The sequence below is a fragment of the Pelodiscus sinensis genome, chromosome 4 (assembly GCF_052426305.1).
Source record: "Pelodiscus sinensis isolate ZL-2025 chromosome 4, ASM5242630v1, whole genome shotgun sequence".
NCBI lineage: Eukaryota > Metazoa > Chordata > Testudines > Trionychidae > Pelodiscus > Pelodiscus sinensis.
Genome location: NC_143055.1, coordinates 43,306,527 through 43,327,087, shown reverse-complemented (window position 1 = coordinate 43,327,087; position 20,561 = coordinate 43,306,527). Strand labels below are relative to the sequence as shown.

Genomic DNA, 20,561 nt, shown 5'->3' with positions numbered 1-20,561 from the left:
AAGCTGAAAAGTCCAAATCTTTTTAATCTTTCTTCATATGGGATCTATTGCTAACCCCTAATCAGTTTTGTTTCCCTTCTCTGAACCTTTTCCAATGCCAGCGTATCTCTTTTGAGATGAGGTGACCACATCTGTATGCAACAGTCAAGATTTAGGCATACCATGGATTTATATAGGGTATGTCTACACTACAGCATTAATTCAAAATAGTTAATTTGAAATAATCCGTCTATACACAAAATGCATTTCGAAATAGCGCATCCACACTGATTGGACACTGAATCGCATTTAAGGGCAGCTGAAACCGGTTCCAGCAGGGCCTCAGGTCAGTAGTTGCTTTGTGTGGCTGCTGCCTGAGGCTATGTAAGGCTTGTGCTTAAAGGGACCCCCCTGGACAGCCGGTTCTCAGCTTTCCCTGCTTGCTTGCGTACCTCATTGAGGCAGAGCAAAGCATTTTTCTCTGTCTGCTTTAGTTGCCCTGACTTGGGACACCATAGCACTCTGTATCATGGAGCCAGAGCCACCCCGGGCACTCTGGTGCTTCTTGTGGATGCGTTGCTACCAGCCTGGCTGCACTTTCTTCAGGCTGCCATCTGGGAGGTCCATCGGGGGGCTGTCCATATCAATCCAGGAGGCCCTGCGGGAGAGCTTCCACCCTGAGGAGCACTAACAGTCTCCCTGGTGTGCCCCACTGGGGGCTTGTGCCTCATTCCTCCCTCACGTCCTTCCACTTACCCACCCTCCCCAACCCCCTTTCTCATGTCAAACAAAAACCATGTTTTTTCATAAATACAAACTCTTTCTTTAACAAAACTGGGGGGGGAGGGGGGAATGAAACTCTGGGGAGACTGGGGGGAGGAGGGAGGGTGGGAGAGGGGAGGGGGAAACCTGGGAGGAGGGAGCTGGAAGAGGGAAGCAAGGGAAAGGGGAAGCTCGGGGCTCAAGAGTGGGGGTCTCGGGGGGCCTCTGTGTCCTTGAGGGGATGGAGGACATGGAGATTGAGGAGGGTGTGGAGGGAGAAGGAGTGGGAAGAGGAGCAGTAGCTGGGGAGGTAGCAGGCAGCATGCTCTGCACCAGGGTCTGCAGATGTTGGCAGATGGCACGACCCTGGGCAAGCAGCTCCCACTAGAACTCCTGATCTTCTTGCACCCTGTGCTCCTGTCCTGTCCAGGGTGCGGTGCAGGGCTTGCAGGGCCCCCAGGTGCCGCTGTTGGTACCCCTGTAGTGTTTGGGTGGTCCTGTGGAGCCCTCAGGTGCGGGAGCATGTCCTGGGCGGGGTTGTGCGCCCTGCATGTGCAGCTGGTGCGGCTGTGGAGAAAGAAGAGCAGTGGTCAGTTTTCCCTGGGGACATAGTGGGTGAAGCCCAGTCCCCCTCTGCGAGGTGAGGGTGACCATGCCCTGCACCGTCAGAGCCAATGTGCTTACACAGAGGCCATGGTCGGATTTTCTGGCTATCCCCGGAGTGGGAGCTGCCTCAAGACTGCATCCATGCCCTGTGCTGTATATAGTGAGGCTGAGGTGGAGAGGAGATGTCCCCTGCCTCTGTGTAGAGGGGGCTTGTGAAGGGAGGGCGTCCTGCTGTGTCCCACCCCGGGGTCAGGAGCATGTTAGGTCTCTTCACACACGCATGTGGCTATCAGGCCAAGACCCCTGTGTGGCAGCCAGCTGGAGCCACCAGCCCAGGGGTGGCATGGCATGTGCTCATGTGCACAGGTTGCTGCGTGATCCATGGTAAGCAAGGCCCATACACGTGGTCCTTGGCCTCCCTCTCCTCTCCAGTAAGGGGACAGTGATGGCACTCACATGTTGTGGCCTCCGCGGATGACCCTGGTGACTCTGCTGCTGGGACGGTTCGGGGGTCCTGGCGACATGGCACCCTCCATCGCGGCTCCTCCTCCACGCCCTGGTCAGGGCCCTCTGCTCCTTGATCGGTGCCCCTCGGGGTGGCACAGACCGTCCCGCCCCCCAGGATGCGGTCCAGGTCACCAAAATAGGGGCAGGTGTCTGCCCCTGTTGAGGAGCTGCCCATTGTGACCCTGGCATACGCCTGCCATAAATCTTTTATTTTCATGCACACCTGCTCCTGGGTGTGCATGTGCCCTTTTGTGGCCATGGTGGCAGCTATATGGCCGTAGACGGCTGCGTTCCTCCGTCTAGTGCGGAGATCTTGAATGTTGGCCTCCCCCCAAACCTCAATAGGTCCATGATCTCTGCACTTGTCCAGGAAGGTGCCCGCCGTCTCCGGCCCCTGGCTGGCTCCTGGGAGCTGGGGGACTGGGCGGTGGACAGCTGGCTGGCACTGGCTGCCCGGCTCATTGCAGGGCCACTGGGTCAGGGGCAGTGACTGCTGGCAGGCCTGGCTCTTGCATGTACAGTGTGGCCAGAGTCTACCCCTTTAAGGGCTCTGGGGCTGGGGGAGAGGAGAGGAGTTTTCGTGGTTTGGCCCAGAGTGGCCACCAGGTGAAACTGGGAAGGGCTGGAGGCCCCTATTTCAAAATAAGCGGCTACACAGTGCTTATTTCGAATTAGGCGTTATTCCTTGTAGAATGAGGTTTACCAAATTCGAAATAAGCGCTAGGAAAGTTAATTCGAAATAATGGCTTTTTTTCTAATTAACTTTGATGTGTAGATCTACCCATAGAGGCAATAAAATATTCTGTCTTATTCTATATCGTTTTTTAAATGATTCCTAACATTGTTTGCTGTTTTGACTGCTGCTGCTCACTGCGTGGCTGTTTTCAGAGAACTATCCACAATGATTCCAAGGTCTCTCTTGAGTAGCTGTAGCTAAATTAGTCCCCATCGTATTGTATGTATAGTTGGGATTATTTTTTCCAATGTTAATTTTATCGACATTAAATTTCTTTTTCCATTTTGTTGCCCAATCACTTAGTTTGGTGAGATCTGTTTGAAGCTCTGCACAGTCTGCTTTGGTTTTAACTGTCTTGAACAGTTTAGTATCCTCTGAAAATGTTGCCACCTCACTGTTTATCCCTTTCTCTAGATTATTTATAAATAAGATGAACAGGATTGGTCCCAGCACAGATGCTTGGGGGACACCACTAGTTACCCCTCTCTTCTGAAAACTGACCATTTATTCCTACCCTTTGTTTCCTGTCTTTTAACCAGTTATCAATCCACGAAAGGACCTTCCCTCTTATCCCATGAGAACTTACTTTACTTAAGAGCCTTTGGTAAGGGACCTTGTCAAAGGCTTTCTGGAAATCTAAGTATACTATATCTACTGGATCCCCCTTGTCCACATGTTCATTGACCCTCTCAGAGAACTCTAGTAGATTAATAAGTCATGATTTCCCTTTACAGAAACCATGTTGACTTCCCCAACAAATTATGTTCATCTATGTATTTAACAATTTTGTTCTTTACTATAATATCAATTAATTTGCCCAGTATTGACGTTAGACTTACTAGTCTGTAATTGCCAGGATCACCTCTAGAGCCCTTTTTAAATATTGGTGTCACATTGGCTATCTTACAGTCATTGGGTACAGAAGCGGATTTAAAGGATAGGTTACAAACCACAGCTAATAGTTCCGCAATTTCACCTTTGAGTTCTTTCAGAACTCTTGGGTGAATGCCATCTGGTCCCGGTGAGACAATCCCATAGAAATAGCCATTTTAGGAGATGTTCTGAAGGCAGCAGAGCCAGAAACATCAGGCTCTGTATTAATATCTTTGACAGTTGAGTGGACTGACATCTGTTAAAGCAGTACTACTCAACATGCGGCCCTTGGCCTGTTTGTTTGTGGGCTGGGGGGGCAGTTTGGGTTTACACAAGGCTCAACACGTGGCCCACGGGTGGGATCCTTTGAACATGCCTCCCCTGGGAACATGCTCCACAATAGTGAGGTGTCTCCCAGGTGGGGTGATCATTGAAAGACACAAGTGGATGAGCTGGATGGAATAGATGGGTACAGCGTTTCTAGCCCCCACGGAGGAGGTGCTGGGAGATTGTGGGAAGTGCTTTGTATTTATGCCTGTCAGTGTGAAATAAGCTATTTGCATATATATTCATGTGTATGTAACCACACTTAAGTTGCGGCCCTTAGCATGTGCTGTATCATTGTGGGCCCTGGAGATTTCCAAGTTTAGTAGCCCTGTGTTAAAGTGTCTTAATAGGATAAATTAAAAGCCTATCTTATGCCATGTATCAATAGCTGTATTTCACCTCTAGCTATATGACTGAAAATAGCTTTGAAATCTGTAATGCCTATGATGAGGGGTTCATGTCATATAAACCCCGTGGCATATAATCAGCTGTGCTGATGGCTGGTACACCACATATGTAATCACCTAAAAGCAACAAATATATTAGAAAATATGCATTTCCTTTGCAAAGGGATACTAACCTTTTTGCACTCACTTCTAGAAACATGTCAATTTACGGGGCTTAAACTAGTCATTTAGATTTAATATTAACAGGGTAACAGTCTTTAGAATAAGTAAGTGATCTGGGATTTTCTTTCAGTGGATATGGTGCATTTTAGAAATTAAAAATGAGAAAGATCTAATAAATGTAATCCACCACATAACCACTGTAGGGTTGTTTCTATCTTTCCACTATGTTTTCTAATGCTTTGTTCTGTCTAGATCTCCCTGTATCCAGGGATTCTTGAGCACTGGCACTTAAGTCAAGCGTCGTTTTCTGAACGATCTGCTCTATTTCAAAACAGATATTTCTGGGGAATTTCTATGGCCTGGTTTGTGTTATGCAGCAGGTCAGACTAGAGCCGTGGTGTCCAACATGCAATCCACTAGGCATATGTGGCTATTTGGCTGATTGAGTGTGGCCAGCTTGCTATAGCAGTAGCCACTATAGTGGCTATTGCTCCAGAACTGGCTGGACTCCATGGGACTAGATGAGCGCAATGCTCTCATTTTGGCTTAGAATTTATTAGATGGCCAACTCTCACTTCCCACAGCAGATTATTCCATAGCCTCCCAGATATCATATAGGTATGACTAGACTGTGCTAAAAAATCCCTGGCACTGAGCCTCAGACAGTGGCTTGGGCTGCATGGCTAAAAGTTGTAGTATAAATATTCTGAGGTGCTTCTCATTATAAGGACCCAGAGTCGGGGATCCAGTCTGGGCCCAAGTCAGCTGACCTGGGCCAGCCATGGGCCTTTGTTTGCAGAGTAGACACATCCTATATTTGCATAGGTTTTGTCTATTGTTAATTTCAACACACCAATATTGCTGTAGCATGATTTGTATTTTCAGTGTGTCATCAGGAACTCCTGATGCCAGTGTTATAAACATTTACTGCTAAGCTGAATTTGTGCACTTCACCTTTCAGGCCATTTATTCGAGTGTTCTCCCTGGGGAGCTGATGAGAGGTTACATGTCACAGTTTCCTAACTTTCCAAGCTGGCTGGGGAAATTTTCATCCACAGGCAAACATGACCGGATTGTTCAAGAACTGGCAATGCACATGAGTCTCAGGTAATGCAGACTTCTTGCTGTGCTTCCTAGTGTGCACTGTTTTAGGATGGTTTAGTCTTACTGAGTTAATGTAACTCAGTTCTATTTTAGATCGTTATCTTGATGTAGTTGAGAGAATCTGGGTTCTGGAGAGTAGCAGGTGAGGAGAAAAATGAGACTGCTGTCTCTCACAGGAGAGGCACCAGTGAGAAAGGAGAGCAAATGGATTAGAAATAGGATTGAATGCTGCTACATTCCAGAGTGGTAGCCATGTTAGTCTGTATCCACAGATTTATTTGGGTATAAGCTTTCATGGGCAAAAGCCTTTTTTTGTCAGATGCATGGAATGGAAGTTCAAGAGGCATAAATATACTTAAATATACTAAATATTCATTCCACTTAAATATATTAAACATGGATATTTATGCTTGCTTCTAATTTCCACTCCATGCATCTGACAGTGGGTTTTTGCCAATAAAAACTAATGCTCAAATAAATCTGTTAGTCTTAAGGTGTTACAGGACTCCTTATTGTCTTTGAACACTGAATGGGTTTGGGAGAGAATGTAGCACTGGGACTGGGAGGATCAGAGCCAAATGTGTGAGAAAGGGAAAAGCCTCTATTTACAACAGGCTCCTCCCTTTAATATTAAAGGTCCATTAGAGAAAGTGAGAGAAGACATGTGCATTGGCTGGCAATGGTAGCATTCCAAAAGCTGAGCCATAGGCTACCAACAACAGCGAGTTAGCATGAAGATGGTCAGTAAGCCGATGGTAGAAAGCTATTTTTATATAATCAAATAGATTGAGATTTCTTTTTTAAAATTGTAGTTAGACCTAATTTCTTTCTTTCTTTTGCTGTGGGATGACCCTTGCTAGCTAGTCCACTGCGAATGACATGGTCTGTTCAGGGCTGGAATAGAGATATTGTTAAGCAGGGGCATCTGCAAATTCACCACTGGTGACTCCTTGCAGAGGTACAGCCTGCATTGTGGTGGTCTAGCCACAGCTGATTCTTAACGTCATTTGTTGACTTAAATTCTTGAGGTACACTTTTAAACACAATCTTTCTTCATTTGGCAAGAACTCACACTAGCAAGAGAGCCGTAAACATGGAGTATTTGTCATACTTGAGGGATGCACTTGTTAGACCCTTGACAAGCATGGGAACAGAAGGTGTACAAGATGCTGTAACATTCATGGACTCTTATTGCTTGATGAGAGAAGATGTTGAAAATATTATGGAAATATCCAGCTGGGGAGGCAAACCTACTCCCTTTTCTAAACTGGACCCCAAGGTAAAATTCAGTAGCTTTGGTCTGCTTTTGCCTTCTTCTATAAATGTAGGGTAACTTTTTGACCTCGTGAATAAAACACGGAAGTGTCCACTGTGAAGTGGTAATGGGACAGGAGATGGCTGGCAGAATCAGGGTGCCATTTGTGCTGTCGGCAGTTACAATTTTGAAAGCTAAGTGACTGACTGACTGATCTCAGGTAGTACAGATTTAGGCCTTCTATATGTGTTTTAGATGTGTCCTCCCCACACTTATTCCCTGATAGCTGTCCCTTTGTTGGCAAACCTTAGGCATACATGTACTCTTCCCCGGGGGCACCCTTGACTAGATAACAGCTTCGATAGCCAAAAATGTGGAGTCTTCAATCTAGTGCTTACAGTGTGTCTCCTCAACTCTGAACAGGTCAAAGCAGCTTTTACACGTGCATATAACAAGGAGGCACATTTGATACCATATGCCCTGCATGCAGTAAAGACATCTAAACGGCAGCCTGGGTTGGCTTCAGAACTGAATGAAGAGTTGAATGCTGACGAATTTCAGTCTGAGGATGAGCATGATTCTATTGAAAGTGATGCAATGATCAAGGTAATATTTCCAGTTGATAGTACAACACCTAATGTCTCCTTTTAGAAGTCAGACCATCTTACTAGGGCTCATTGCACTAGGGGCTAGAACCACCCTCCCCCATTTCCCCAGTTTGCTGGGTGTTAACTTTGACTGTTCTAAATTTAATCATGTTGCAAATAAGGTGGCATTTTCTGGTGGTAGGTTTGAATTTTGCTGGAGCACTATTGTCTAGTATTCAAGTAGTTGATGATTGGCCAAGTGAAGCAAGACCCTGTTTTCAGTCTCATATTCTGTTTGTAATGCAATTGAACCCCTCATCTGATACCTTCCATAATTTCTGGGGATGCTTCAACCATAGTAGGACACATCTTGCCCATTTTGATAAAAATCTGAAAAGTAAAATAGGAGCTCTGCAAGTTCCCTGCATCTGGTTGTCAGAGCCAGCACCTTCAGTCAGTTCGAAGCATCTATAAATTGAATGGCTAGTGCCAGCAAAACATTTCAGTGTTGCTCCTTTTTCCAATACAATTTAAAATGTTGTTGCCATTCTGAATGATTTATCTCTCAGCTGGAGAAATATGGTGGCAGAGACACAGCTCCTGGTATGGGAATGTATAGAACCCAGGTTGGAAGGAGAGAGCAGGAAGTCCCCAAAAAAGAAGGGGATGGATGGGAACCCCTACTATGTGCATTGAGGTTTGGCAACAGACTTAATGAAGACCTGTACAGGCCACATCCTTTTTAAAGTCTTTAGAGGCTTTATTTTGGTTACTGAACTGCTATAGGATCAGGGCACAAAATTGGAAGTAACTGATAGTTTGATATCCTTACTTTTGTTAACACTTTCTTTTGACTTCGTGTTGCCATGCTGATTACTATGTTTTTCTATCACAATTTAGCATAGCACACTGACCCTGCATTTTAAACTTTATTTCCAGCAAAAAAAGGCCAAGTCTTCCAAGCAATCAAAAGCAGCAATTAGAGAAGAAGCAAGAAAAGGAAAAATAAAGAAATGAGATGCTGAATTGTTCAGTACTGACTGATTACATTAGGTAATCACCTGACCTTTGAACACAGCTTTACTGCCAGAAAGTGGGTAGCACTAGGCAAGCAATGATCCTGTTACAATTAGAAGGATAGAACCGGTGGAGTGGCTGCTTTGCACTTGCGCCTATGCAGGGGTAATGTAACTTTGCAGCATGTTGACAATATTTTTTTTTATACCTTGTAAATGTTAACAATGTAGACTTTAGTCTGCTTCTTGAAAGTCACCTGTAAATAAGCACCAGTTTCAGAAGTAACATGTTGAAAGAAGGGCTTAGACCAGTGGTCCTCAGCCTTTTGGGGCTGTTGCGCGTCCGGAAGCAGGGCTGTTTATGCGCTGGCCCAGATCACTTGGCGGGTGCACATAAGTGCCCTGGCGGCACCTGAGGGCACCACTGGCTTAGGCTATTGGTATAGATGGCAGGAGGCTTTCTTCATAAGGCTTTGAACATTTTTACTAAATCTCTGCTATTATGTGGTTAAATCTTGTATATAAGGGAAAAAATACTTAAATTGCCTATTTCTTTTGTACATTAAAAATGCCGCAGTGTATAAAAACTACAATAAAATTAGTTTGACAAATATTTTTAAATATTTGGCTTATTCACTTATTTCCCCTTTCATTGCTTGGATACAGTATTTGTCCCCAGCAAGCTGTAACATACTACCTCAGCTTTTGGGGCTACACTGTGTGCATGGGAATTTTTTCTGTTTTGCCTTCCACCTCTATTCTCCCTCTCATTTTGTTTGAAGTACAGAAGCATTGAAAAGCTCTGTTTCTTTTAGGTCAGCAGAGTGGAAAACATTGTGGCTATGTCTAGATTGGCACGGACGCTTTTCCACAAAAGCACTCTTTGCAGAAACGCGTCTGTGCCAATCTAGACGCACTTTTCCACAAAAAAAAGCCCCGATCGCCATTTTTGTGATCGGGGCTTTTTTGCGGAAAACAAATCTGGGCTGTCTTCACTGGCCCTTTTGCGCAGAAGGACTTTTGCCCGAACGGCAACAGCACAGTATTTCTGCAAGAACACTGACAATCTTACATGAGATTTCCTGAACGCCCGTCCCCTTTTACCCCTTCTCTACTTACGCTACATGGATGACATCTTTATGATCTGGACGCATGGCCAAGAAACACTGGAGATATTCCACGGAGATTAACAACCTACACCCCACCATCAACCTCAGCCTGGACCATTCTACACGAGAGGTCCACTTCCTGGACACCACAGTACAAATCAACAATGGAAAATTAGACAAAACTCTCTACAGAAAACCCACCGACTCATACAGTTACCTACATGCTTCCAGCTCCCATCCAGAACACACCATACGATCCATCGTCTATAGCCAAGCCCTTCGATACAACCGCATCTGCTCTAATCCCACTGACCGAGATCAGAAGCTTCAGGATCTCTACCAAGCATTTATAAGTCTCAACTACCCACCCAGAGAAATAAAAAAGCAAATTGAAAGAGCCAGACGAATACCTAGAAACCATCTACTTCAAGACAGACCCAAGAAAACCAACAATAGAACACCACTTGTCATCACCTACAACCCCCAACTTAAACCTGTCCAACACATTATCAATAAACTACAGCCTATACTGGAACAGGATACCATACTCCAAGAGGCTCTGGGAGACAGACCCATAGTCTCCTATAGACAACCACCTCAAGATGATTCTTACCAACAATCACAGGACATAAACTAATACCAACCCTGGTACCTTCCCTTGCAACAAACCCTGTTGCCAACTTTGTCCACATATTCATTCTGCTGATACCATTATTGGACCTAACCAAGTGAGTTATAAGATCAAGAACACACATTCCTGCGCATCCAGAAATATAATTTATGCTATCATGTGCCGAAAGTGTACATCTGCTATGTACATTGGACAAACGTCTCAGACACTTCGCCAAAGGATTAATGCCCACAAAACAGATATCAGACAGGATCACAAAGAAAAAACAATTTCTTGCTATTTCAACCAGAAAGGACACTGTTTCAACGACTTAACTAGCTGCATTCTGCTACAAAGACCTTTTACATCTGCACTTGAAAGGGAATCCTCTGAACTGTCATTCATGCTAAAATTCGACACTCTCCGGGGGGATTGAACAAAGACCCCAACTACCTTACCCATTACAAAGATAGCTTCCCCAATTATCACCTCTAATACCATTAGCTCACAGACATATACCTTTCCCCACCTGTAATATCATTAACTCACAGACACTTACCTTCCTTGCCACCCTGCCCACATTCCCCTTCTGTTCTGAAATGTGATTTGTCCTTTTCATATGTGTTCATTTTTTTTAATTGTATCCTTTGGTATATATGGTTGTGACTATTTTCTTCCACTATTTGATCTGAGGAAGTGGGTCTGGCCCATGAACCATCTTGTTAGTCTTTAAAGTGCTACATCGTCCTGCATTTTGCTTCAGTTACATGAGATTGTCGGTGCTTTTGTGGAAATTCAAGTGGCCAGTGCAGACAGCTGGCAAGTTTTTCTTGAGAAGTGGCTGATTTTCTGGAAAAACTGGCCAGTCTAGACGCAGCCTGTGAGAATTAGTGCTTTCATGCTGCAATGGGAGCAGTCACACAACAGATGCAGAGGAAATTCTATTGGTACTACTCCCGTCATGAAGTGATATTTACACATGCAGCCCAGAACACTGAAAAATGGAAGAGTTCACACTCTTCCCATATGTGCTGCTGAAGCTGAACAGACTTTCAGATAAACATGGGGTAAAATTTGATTTATTCTGCTTTAAGTACAAAAATTAAATATTAAATTTATCCAAAGACACCAAAATTGACAATTGCTCCAGTATTAAATTGTTGGGGAAGGGAGGGAAATCTACCAAACCAGTAAGAAGCTTCCTCAATGCCACAACACTTCTCAAGGACCCAAATTACTCAGTCTTCAAAGCAGATTCAGCTTGGTACAACTGCCTATTTTCTGCGCATTAAAACATTAATTGCTTGTCAATATAATGTAAATTATCTTTTAATGGGCAATTAACATTATGAAAGAAGTTCAGTTTTATAATAGCTTCTCTAACTATCTAAACATCAATCCTACATCTACATCATATAGTGATAATTTCTTTTGAAAAATGCTTAATAGCCACTGTGTCAATCTGCAGGGCTGTTGGTACAATGCACTAATTACTCACATAATAGTTGCCATCTGAACAGTATTAAGCTTTAGCCACCTGAATTACAAACCAATGTGTATATTTTAGCTAAACTTTCCCTCCTAAAAAGTCCATTCTGGTACTTGAAAATAGTGACACCTACTGGATCCAAAATGTTTACCCAAACCAGTATTTACTGTAGAACAGAGCAAGAAGTGAATTAATGGCAGCAAATGACAAGGAGGTGGTTGCTTCCTTTGAACACTGAGCATTGTAAGCCATCAGTTTTCATTTAAGCTACTTGCTGTATCTTGGCTCATTTCTTGCATCTCTTCTTAAGGATTTGTTCTGAAAGTGGCTGACACACTTGAATAAATTCATTGTTCCATTTCTTCTGGGTTGAGGTATGGTGTGTAGTCACCTATCTTCTTAAGGTGGACAATGCTAACTCTTTCAGAGCACATTGGACATACATTTTCACTCTGCAACATGCTATTATAAAAGAAATATTTCAGGTCAAATTACATTCCTGACAATATTTTTAACCACATGTTGGGCTTGATGCAGGAATTAATAGGGAAAAATTCTGTGTTCTGCCATGCAGGTAATCAAACTAGATAATTGTAGCTGTTCTTTCTGGCCTTAATCTATCAATTTTAGTAGGGGTGGAGGGGAAATGATTCTGTTGTAAGGTAGCAAATACAGTAGAACCTCAGATATACAAACACCTGAGGAATGGAGATGTTTCTAAATTGGAACAAAACATCGTTCTTTCAAAAGTTTACAATTGAACGTTGATTTACTAGAGGCTTTACAATACAGAAAAAAATGCCGCTTTCTTTTTTTGAGTAGGATTTTTGTTGTGGTGGTTGGCTGCTGCCTGATTCTGTAGTTCCAAATGAGGTATGAGATTGACTGGGCAGTTCAAAACTGAGGCTACGTCTACACTGCAGGCTTCTTGCCCTAGAACTGTTTTGTGCAAGAGTTCTTGCTCAAAAGTGTGTCCACACTGCCATGTGCTTTTGCACAAGAAAGCTCTGATGGCCATTTTAGTCATAGGGGTTTCTTGCGCAAGAAACCCCTGTTGCCTGTCCACACTGCCACCTTGTGCAAGAGGGCTTATTTCTCGTGGGGAGAGAAATAACTCTTGTGCAAGGAGACCTCTCTTCTGATGCTTTACTGTAAATGTACTTGCGCAAGAATGGCCGTTCTTACACAAGAAGCCTGCAGTGTAGACAGAGCCTGAGGTTCCACCATAACTACTTACAATTAGGAAAGAAGGGGTTTCCTGAAAGCTGCTATAGTAAAGCACAAACTGTGACTGAAGCTCTTGGAAAGCTGTCTAGCCCACTATATTGTGGAGATGAGCTATGATAGTAACTATTTAAAGCTCCCGTCTCATTTGAGAAATCAAATATGCAGTCTTACAGCTACTGAGGTTCAAAGTAAAATCTGCAAATCCAAAAGGAGTCAGTTCATAGAATAAAAGAATATTGAAAGGGAAGGCTCACTCCTGAGAAGGCAGTTCTGTTTAAAGGTACACTAACTGAGTGGAGGAACTGCTCCTGCTTCCCCACAACTGCCAATCAGGAGTTATTCCCTTACTTAAGGCAGAAGAGCTGTGGAGAATGCACTGATAAGGTACATTCTGACCCAGATGTTCTGAGGGTGAGTGAGGTGAATGGCCCTTTGAGTCTTAAGAGGACAATATGGACAGTTGTGACTCCTCAGATCAGTACTGGTGTATTTCTGCACTGACTTCTAGGAGAAGGGAAGGAAAAAAAGTGTTGGGAAGCTGTGGATGCCTACTGCAATTTTCTTTTAAAGGTTGCACCAGTGTCTGCCTTCTCTAGTTGTAGCATGCATTTGACATGACCAAATTTGTTCATGCTGAAGTAGCACTATGGTGAAAATGTGGAATACAAATCAATGATTGGCCTTCAGAATGAAAAGGTTAAAGCTTCTTTCTGGTTTAATTCACTGTAGAAACTTTGGAATCTTTCCTGCTGAATAAGGTGTTTTGTTTTGTTTTGTTTGTTTTTTTTAAACAATTTTTTTCTGGCAACTTACATTTTGAACTCTGAGTGCAGGGCAGGGAAGTCACAATGTGGGCACACCGTCCAGTCACTTTTTACCATATGCCGACCCTGGAGGTCAAAGTTTTCAATTATTAAACCTGAACTCTTCAATTCTGCTCCTGTCTACAGTGCAAGATCTTAATTCTAAAAAATGTAATGGGAGAACAGTATCGCTAACTTGCAATGGTATCAAATACCCTATAGCAGTGTTTCTTAAACTTTTTAAGACTGAGGAACTCCAACGATTTTTTTATTGGGGGGCGGGGGAAGTGTTGGGGGGGAAGTTAGGAAACTTAGAGGGGGGGAAAAAAAGTTGCCTGCCCCTTTCAGGTTGGCCATTTTGAATTCTGTTGTTCTCTGCGGAACACAGTTTAAGAAACACTGCCATATAGTGTGACTAGATTTAACTCTACTGTAATTTATTTTCAAGCAAACATAATAGATAAATTTGGACACTTCATTTTTGCATCTGTTGAATGAATATTGTTATGGATTGGAATTTCAACACATTTCTGCTATTTATAATTCTCCCTTCCTTCCCTTCTTTGGTAAAAGTACAGCAAAGGACAATTACCAAAAATGTATGCACTTTTTAAAATATTGGAGTTTGTTCTCGGTACCAGATTTCACTTGCTAAGCATGCATACAGAAGGTACCCAGGCTGTGAGGCTGTCTGCATACCACTTTGTCCAACCTGAGATCAAATTTTCAGTCACCAAATAATTTGACTGTAAATATGTATTGATTTCATTAAATTTTAGCAACATAAGTGGTTATTTTTTGTTCTCATTTAAACAGTAGGGTAGAGACTTCACTAGACATGTATGGATAAGTTATAAATTGAGAGGAATGTTACTCACCAACCAGTTTGACATTTTACAGAAAGGAAGAGGCAGACTGTACACAGTGCTAAACTAATGGAAGTACAGGCAGTCCCCGAGTTACACAGATCCGACTTATGTCGGATCCGCAGTTATGAACGGGGCCCTCCCTCTCCCTGGTCTCCAGCACACCAGGGAGAGGAAGCAAAGCGGCGGAACACGCGGGCAGCGGACAGCCCAGACGCGTCTGGGCTGTCCGCTGCCCGCGTGCTCCGCGGCTTTGCTCTGCTTTGCTCCCCGTCCCCCTGGTCTGCAGACCAGGGGGATGGGGAGCAAAGCAGAGTAAAGCCCTGGAGCACGCGGGCAGCAGGACAGCCACAGCACATCTGGGCTGTCCCGCTGCCCCCGTGCTCTGCGGCTTTGCTCCGGACACCTGTGGTACAGTAGCTGGGGCGCTGCGGGTTGGTCCCGCAGCGCCGCTCTGGGCGCTACTGGACCAACCCGGCAGCACCCCAGCTGCTCTGCCCCAGGGGTCCCCAAGTCAGCCGCTGCTGAAACTGACCAGTGGCTGACTACAGGAAGCCTCTGCCCCGGACTTCCTGGAATCAGCTGCTGATCAGTTTCAGCAGCAGCTGACTTGGGGACGCCTGGGGTTCTTAAGTTGAATCTGTATGTAAGTCAGAACTGGCGTCCAGATTCAGCTGCTGTTGAAATTGATCAGTTTCAGCAGCGGCTGAATCTGGACGCCAGTTCCGACTTACATACAGATTCAACTTAAGAACAAACCTACAGTCCCTATCTTGTACGTAACCCGGGGCCTGCCTGTATTCTCAAACTGTGTGTGTGAGCATGTGCACATGTATCTGGGAAGGGGAAGAATTTGTCATTCAATTTAAAGTACTCACAGTTGCAATGCAGTATGGAAGATTGTTTTTACATCCAGGACAGAGGAGTTCACACTCTGGAAGCAAGAATTCACAATATGGGCATGGAGTAGTTGGTTCTTCTGCCTCAGATGTGTCCGGCCGTCTGGAAATAAGATAGGATATGAATCAAGTACAATGAATCCTTCACAAAAGTCCACATCTTATAGAATCAGAGCTGGAAGAGACCTCAGGAGGTCATCAAATCCACCCCTCTGCACAAGGCAGGACCAATCCCAACTAAATCAACCCAGCCAGGGCTTTGTCAAGCTGAAACTTAAAAACCTCGAGGGATGGAGATTCCACCACCTCCCTAGGTAACTCATTCCAGTGCTTCACCACCCTCCTAGTGAAATAGTTTTTCCTAATTTCCAACTTAGACCTCCCCCACTGTAACTTGAGACCATTGCTCATCTGTCACCACTGAGACCAGATCACTCCATCCTCTTTGGAACCCCTCTTCAGGTAGCTGAAGATTAATCAAATCCCCCCTCACTCTTCTCTTCTGCAGACTAAACAAACCTAAATCCCTCAGTCGCTCCTCATAGGTCATGTGTTTCAGCCCCTAATCATTTTGGTTGCCCTCTGCTAGACCCTCTCCAATGTGTCCACATCCTTTCTGTAGTGGGGGGCCCCAGAACGGGGGACACTACTCCAGATGTTGCCTCACCAGAGCCGAAGAAAGGGGAATAATCACTTCTCTAGATCTGCTGGCAATGTTCCTCCTAATGCAACCTAATACGCCATTAGCCTTCTTGGCTACAAGGACACACTGTTGACTCATATCCAGCTACTCATCCACTATAATTCCAAGGTCCTTTTCTGCTGAACTGCTACTCAGCCAGTCAGTCCTCAGCCTATAACAACGCTTGGGATTCTTCCATCCCAAGTGCAGGACTCTACACTTGTCCTTGTTGAACCTCATCAGATTTCTTTTGGCCCGATCCTCTATAATCCGTCTAGGTCATTCTGGACCTTATCCCTGCCCTCCAGCATCTCTACCTCTTTCCCTATCTTAGTGTCATCTGCAAACTTGCTGAGGGTTCAATCCATCCCTTCATCTTACTTCTGTAAAGAGCAAAACATTAATTTGAATAATGTTCAGTGTCCATTTAAATATTCTGTTACCTGTTAAGTAATTTCCCCTTGAATACTTCATATTCTCCTTATTGTATTTCATAGGTAAGTGATTCCTCCATTAATTTGAAGCATTTATTTGCCATTAAGTAATGCTGGATCACCATTATGAATTCTTAATCTCGCAAACCTCCCAGTAGCAATGTGGTTATATGTTATATAAAATTATCTCATCTCTATTTCTTAAGCACCACTCACCATATTTAGATGTTAAAAATTAGGCTTTAAACTTCAGCATTGTAAGAGCTACATACTAATTTGATTTGTAGAATTGCAGTCTGTAGGTTCTTTTTCTTTGTGAGGGATCCTGATTCCACTCTGACATGTTTACAGGACATACACATATGTGGTTTCATATACATGCAAATATGCCAATAACTTCTTTCACACTGATAGGCATGAATACAAAGTTTAAGGCAAGACTACACAACTCGCAGGCCCCATTTGTCAGTTCTGCTGATATTAATAAAATGCAATATTTACCCAATTTCCACCCAGGACAGCACTTTTAATGAGCAATGACAGTCCAGGAATTTAACTACTAAAATACAAACAGAAGGCCATTATATTGAACACTTTGTTTTGGCTCCCACCCGCTGGCTGTGTGTTGAGCCCCACATAAACAGCAAATGGGGCCTGCAGGCCACGTGTTGCATAGCTGGTCTAAACATTAAAAATTAGGGGGAAGGAGAAGGAACCTGACAGTGCCTGTTTGACTTGGTATTTATTTTTGGCCCCTCTTTAAACTCTTGTATTTCAGAAAGGTACAGAGTGCTATGCCCAGGGGTGCTGCTGAACTGGCCACTGAAAATACAAATATAGAAGAACTACTAGGACTTCATAGGTTCAGTTCACTTTAGAACTTTCATACCTGTGCAACATGGGTGTAAAGCAGGCATGTCAAACTTAAAGCCTACTGAGGGCCACACAAACGAAAATGGATAGCTTTCAGGGCCACCTATAATACCCAGATGGTTTGTTGACGGGGGGGGGGGGGGGGGAACATTTTAGGTGCCAGGCAGAAGGCACCAATACCAGACACCTGTGACAACTCTAGGGCTACCAAAGAAAATGTACATTGTCAGAAAGTCATAGTTATTCATTATTATAGATTGTTTTAGGTATATTTTATATTACAACATTTGATGTGTAAAATTATTTGCTCAAATTTTTAAATTAATTTTACATAATTTGTAATTTAAATATAAATTTAAGGTACTTTTACATTTTATATGATACATAACTTGTTTTGTTGAAATAAAAACAAGTATAGACCATGGTTAATCAAATAGAACAGGCTTCTGTGAAAATTTCAGATACTTGGTAAGTTTGAGATTTTGCATGAAGCTGTAATTATTCATGTGATTGCAAAAAATGGACATTTATTGATATAAAATTAATATACATTTTGTGATTTTATTTGGGAATAAAAATAAACCCCTTCTCTCTCCCAGAGCCAACCCCCCTCCAACCTAATGCTTCCCCCTCCCCCAGAGCCAGGCTCTCCCAGCCCCCCCAACCTAATACCTAGGTCCTGGAGTCGACATTGCCACCTGAGTTGCTGGGGCGGTGTGAGCACAGGGGCCCGCTGTGAGTGCAAGCGCAGAGCAGCCTGGCCAGCCCTGAACAATTGCTGCAGCACAGAGTGGCCCAGTGGGCTGTGAGCAGGCACTTGGCCACATGCTCCAAGCGACCAGCAGGCTGCACTTCATTCTTTTATAAAAATATTCTGGCGGGCCATAAAAAATTTCAATCAGGCGGCATGGGGCCCTCCAAACACCAGTTTGAATGCCTGGTGTACAGCACTACAGGTGGTTTAGTAGCATTTTATACTCACTTTGCACAAAGGGTAAATGACTTTAGAAGATGCAAGGCAATGAAAAATATAGTTCTCAATCTTTTGAGGAGTGCAAATGATTAACCTCCCAATCTAAGGTGAGGAGACAATGTGGAAATATTGTAACAATTTTTCCTCCATAAAATCAACAGTAAAGCTGTTTTGTTTTCTGAAATTAAATTAACCTGGCTCACCTGACCATTGCTTCAATCTTCTTTTTGTATTTAAGATCTATTTTATTGCGGTACTCAGGTCTCATCAACATAGCGGCAAAACTGAAAGCTGAATTTTTCAAGCCTGCTCTATGGCACTCAATCACTGTTGATGTCAGGATTGGGACAATGTCTGCAATGAAACAAAGGCAAACATTCATCTACCACGGGCAATACCCGTCTCAAACTTCAAGACAAGGATTTTACAACCTCCCTTGGGAACCTGTTCCAATGCTTAAATTATCAAAGGCTTTCTTAATCTCTTACTTGAACCTCCCTTACTGCCAAGGACGTACATTGCTTTTTGTACTACTCTTGGTGGGCAGGGAGAACAACTGGACATCATATTTGTTATAACAATCTTTTACCTATTTGAAGACTTACATTTCCCTGTCTTGTCATCTCTAGAATAAACACACCTAGTTTTTAACCTTTCTTCACAGGGCATGTTCTCTAAACCTCTTGGTTTTGTGCTGCTCATCAGGACACCCTCCAGTTACGTCTCTCTTAAAACATGTGGTCCAAAACTGGATGGAGTACTTCCACTGAGGTCTCACCATTAATGAATAGAGCAGGACAATTACCTCGTGTATCTGACATAGGACATGCCTATTAAACATATCCCAGTCATTAGGTTTCCTATCACTGCTTTTCTGAGACTTACTATATGATTTTGGGAATAGTTTGATTACCCCCACCTTTCCCCAAAATGGTCATAGTTTACCCCTTACCTTAGTTCTATTCATAGCAAAACATTCAGTGTCTCTGGTCTGATTAACTTCTGTGGAGATATCACTGGCTGGGAACTTTGGAGCAAATAGTAATTTCTGTTATAATGTATTAGGAGTGCAGGAGTTAGTGGAGCTGGCCCGGGCTGATTATGGTACAAACTGAACATGTGGTATAGCTATCTGTAGTGCCACTACTGCTGTCATGTACGAGGGGACTCTACATGTAGCAGAAATTTTACCTTTGGTAAGTAGGTCACCGTGTTCCCAGACAAAGTATACAGAATATAGCTGTCACGTCTAATTATCATAGCAAACCAAGCACTAGCATCTTGCATGTGTACCGTATTTTGTCCTAAGCAAGGACTGCCATAGCGGTAGGACTCCCTGGCTGCCTTGTGCTCTTGAATTGAAGACACAGAACATTTGAAAGGAGAGAGATGACCCAGTGTTGACACACTAATTACAGATGATCTTGAGACTGTGGTTCATGCAACTTAATACTGCAACCATTTAGCAGGTGTTATGGTTGAGGACACACATTTAGCAAGCAGTGTTGCCTTCACTATGTAAGGCCTTCACCATTGTATGCCACGTACCAAAGCATCTTTTCTAGGGTAGGACAGATTTAACTTTTACTGTATACCCACACTTGTTCAAAGACACGGACAACAGTAGCAGGAGAGGAGAGTATCTATTGATGCACTGGATAATTAATTGTCTTGTGCTTTTTTGTTTGTGGGGCCAGAACTTACGTGATGGAAACTTGCTGATGTTGTTGGCTACACGAATAAGCATGCGTGCACCCTTCATGTGATCTCCACGTTTAACATGAGTCTGAAATAAACAAGTAGGTATATTTATACTACACATTACAGCTACAACATTTGGAGGAGCTGAAAACTAGTACAGGTTGAACCATGCTGGTCTGGAATGATTTTAGTTAGCCACACCTATGCTAAATGGAAATCCAGCTAAGTTTCCTGCAGTTCCATATAGATTTACAGCTACCAATCCTGGCTCTCAGTGTTCTGTGCTATTATTTACCTCTAATTTACCCCTAAGTATCTTATAAGAGCCCAGTAAGCAGTGAAAGTGTTGGTAATGCTGCTAGACAACACTGACCTCCCCCAATTCAGCAATTCTCTGGTTCAGTACTGGTCAGATCCCGGGAGTGCTGGTTGAGAGAGGTTCAATTTGTAAATGCTCTGGCCACTCTACGTTTAGAGCCCTGCATGGATACCAAAAAGTGGATGTGTGTGTGATTTACTAGTTATTGTATACCTGTATCTGCATCCATAAATCATCTCACAAGGGCTGGGTGTG

General features: G+C 43.6%; 2 protein-coding genes across 4 annotated transcripts in view; one reads left to right on the top strand and one right to left on the bottom strand.

Moving 5' to 3' along the window:
• RFC1 (replication factor C subunit 1) overlaps nucleotides 1–8,934 on the top strand; it is an 81,819-nt gene extending 72,885 nt beyond the window's left edge. For both annotated transcript variants that reach the window (XM_075930561.2, XM_075930560.2), the window contains exons 22-25: nucleotides 5,321–5,466; nucleotides 6,529–6,742; nucleotides 7,142–7,324; nucleotides 8,245–8,934. In XM_075930561.2, the coding sequence (XP_075786676.2) occupies nucleotides 5,321–5,466; nucleotides 6,529–6,742; nucleotides 7,142–7,324; nucleotides 8,245–8,322 (621 nt within the window). In that variant the 3' untranslated portion in view covers nucleotides 8,323–8,934. The remainder of the gene's footprint in view (nucleotides 1–5,320; nucleotides 5,467–6,528; nucleotides 6,743–7,141; nucleotides 7,325–8,244) is intronic.
• A 2,169-nt stretch (nucleotides 8,935–11,103) lies between these two features.
• The window catches only part of WDR19 (WD repeat domain 19), a 92,734-nt gene continuing 83,276 nt past the window's right edge, over nucleotides 11,104–20,561 (bottom strand). For both annotated transcript variants that reach the window (XM_014576749.4, XM_014576748.4), the window contains 5 exons: nucleotides 19,991–20,072; nucleotides 18,490–18,640; nucleotides 15,304–15,427; nucleotides 13,570–13,646; nucleotides 11,104–11,991 (listed from right to left, as the gene is read on the bottom strand). In XM_014576749.4, the coding sequence (XP_014432235.3) occupies nucleotides 11,877–11,991; nucleotides 13,570–13,646; nucleotides 15,304–15,427; nucleotides 18,490–18,640; nucleotides 19,991–20,072 (549 nt within the window). In that variant the 3' untranslated portion in view covers nucleotides 11,104–11,876. The remainder of the gene's footprint in view (nucleotides 11,992–13,569; nucleotides 13,647–15,303; nucleotides 15,428–18,489; nucleotides 18,641–19,990; nucleotides 20,073–20,561) is intronic.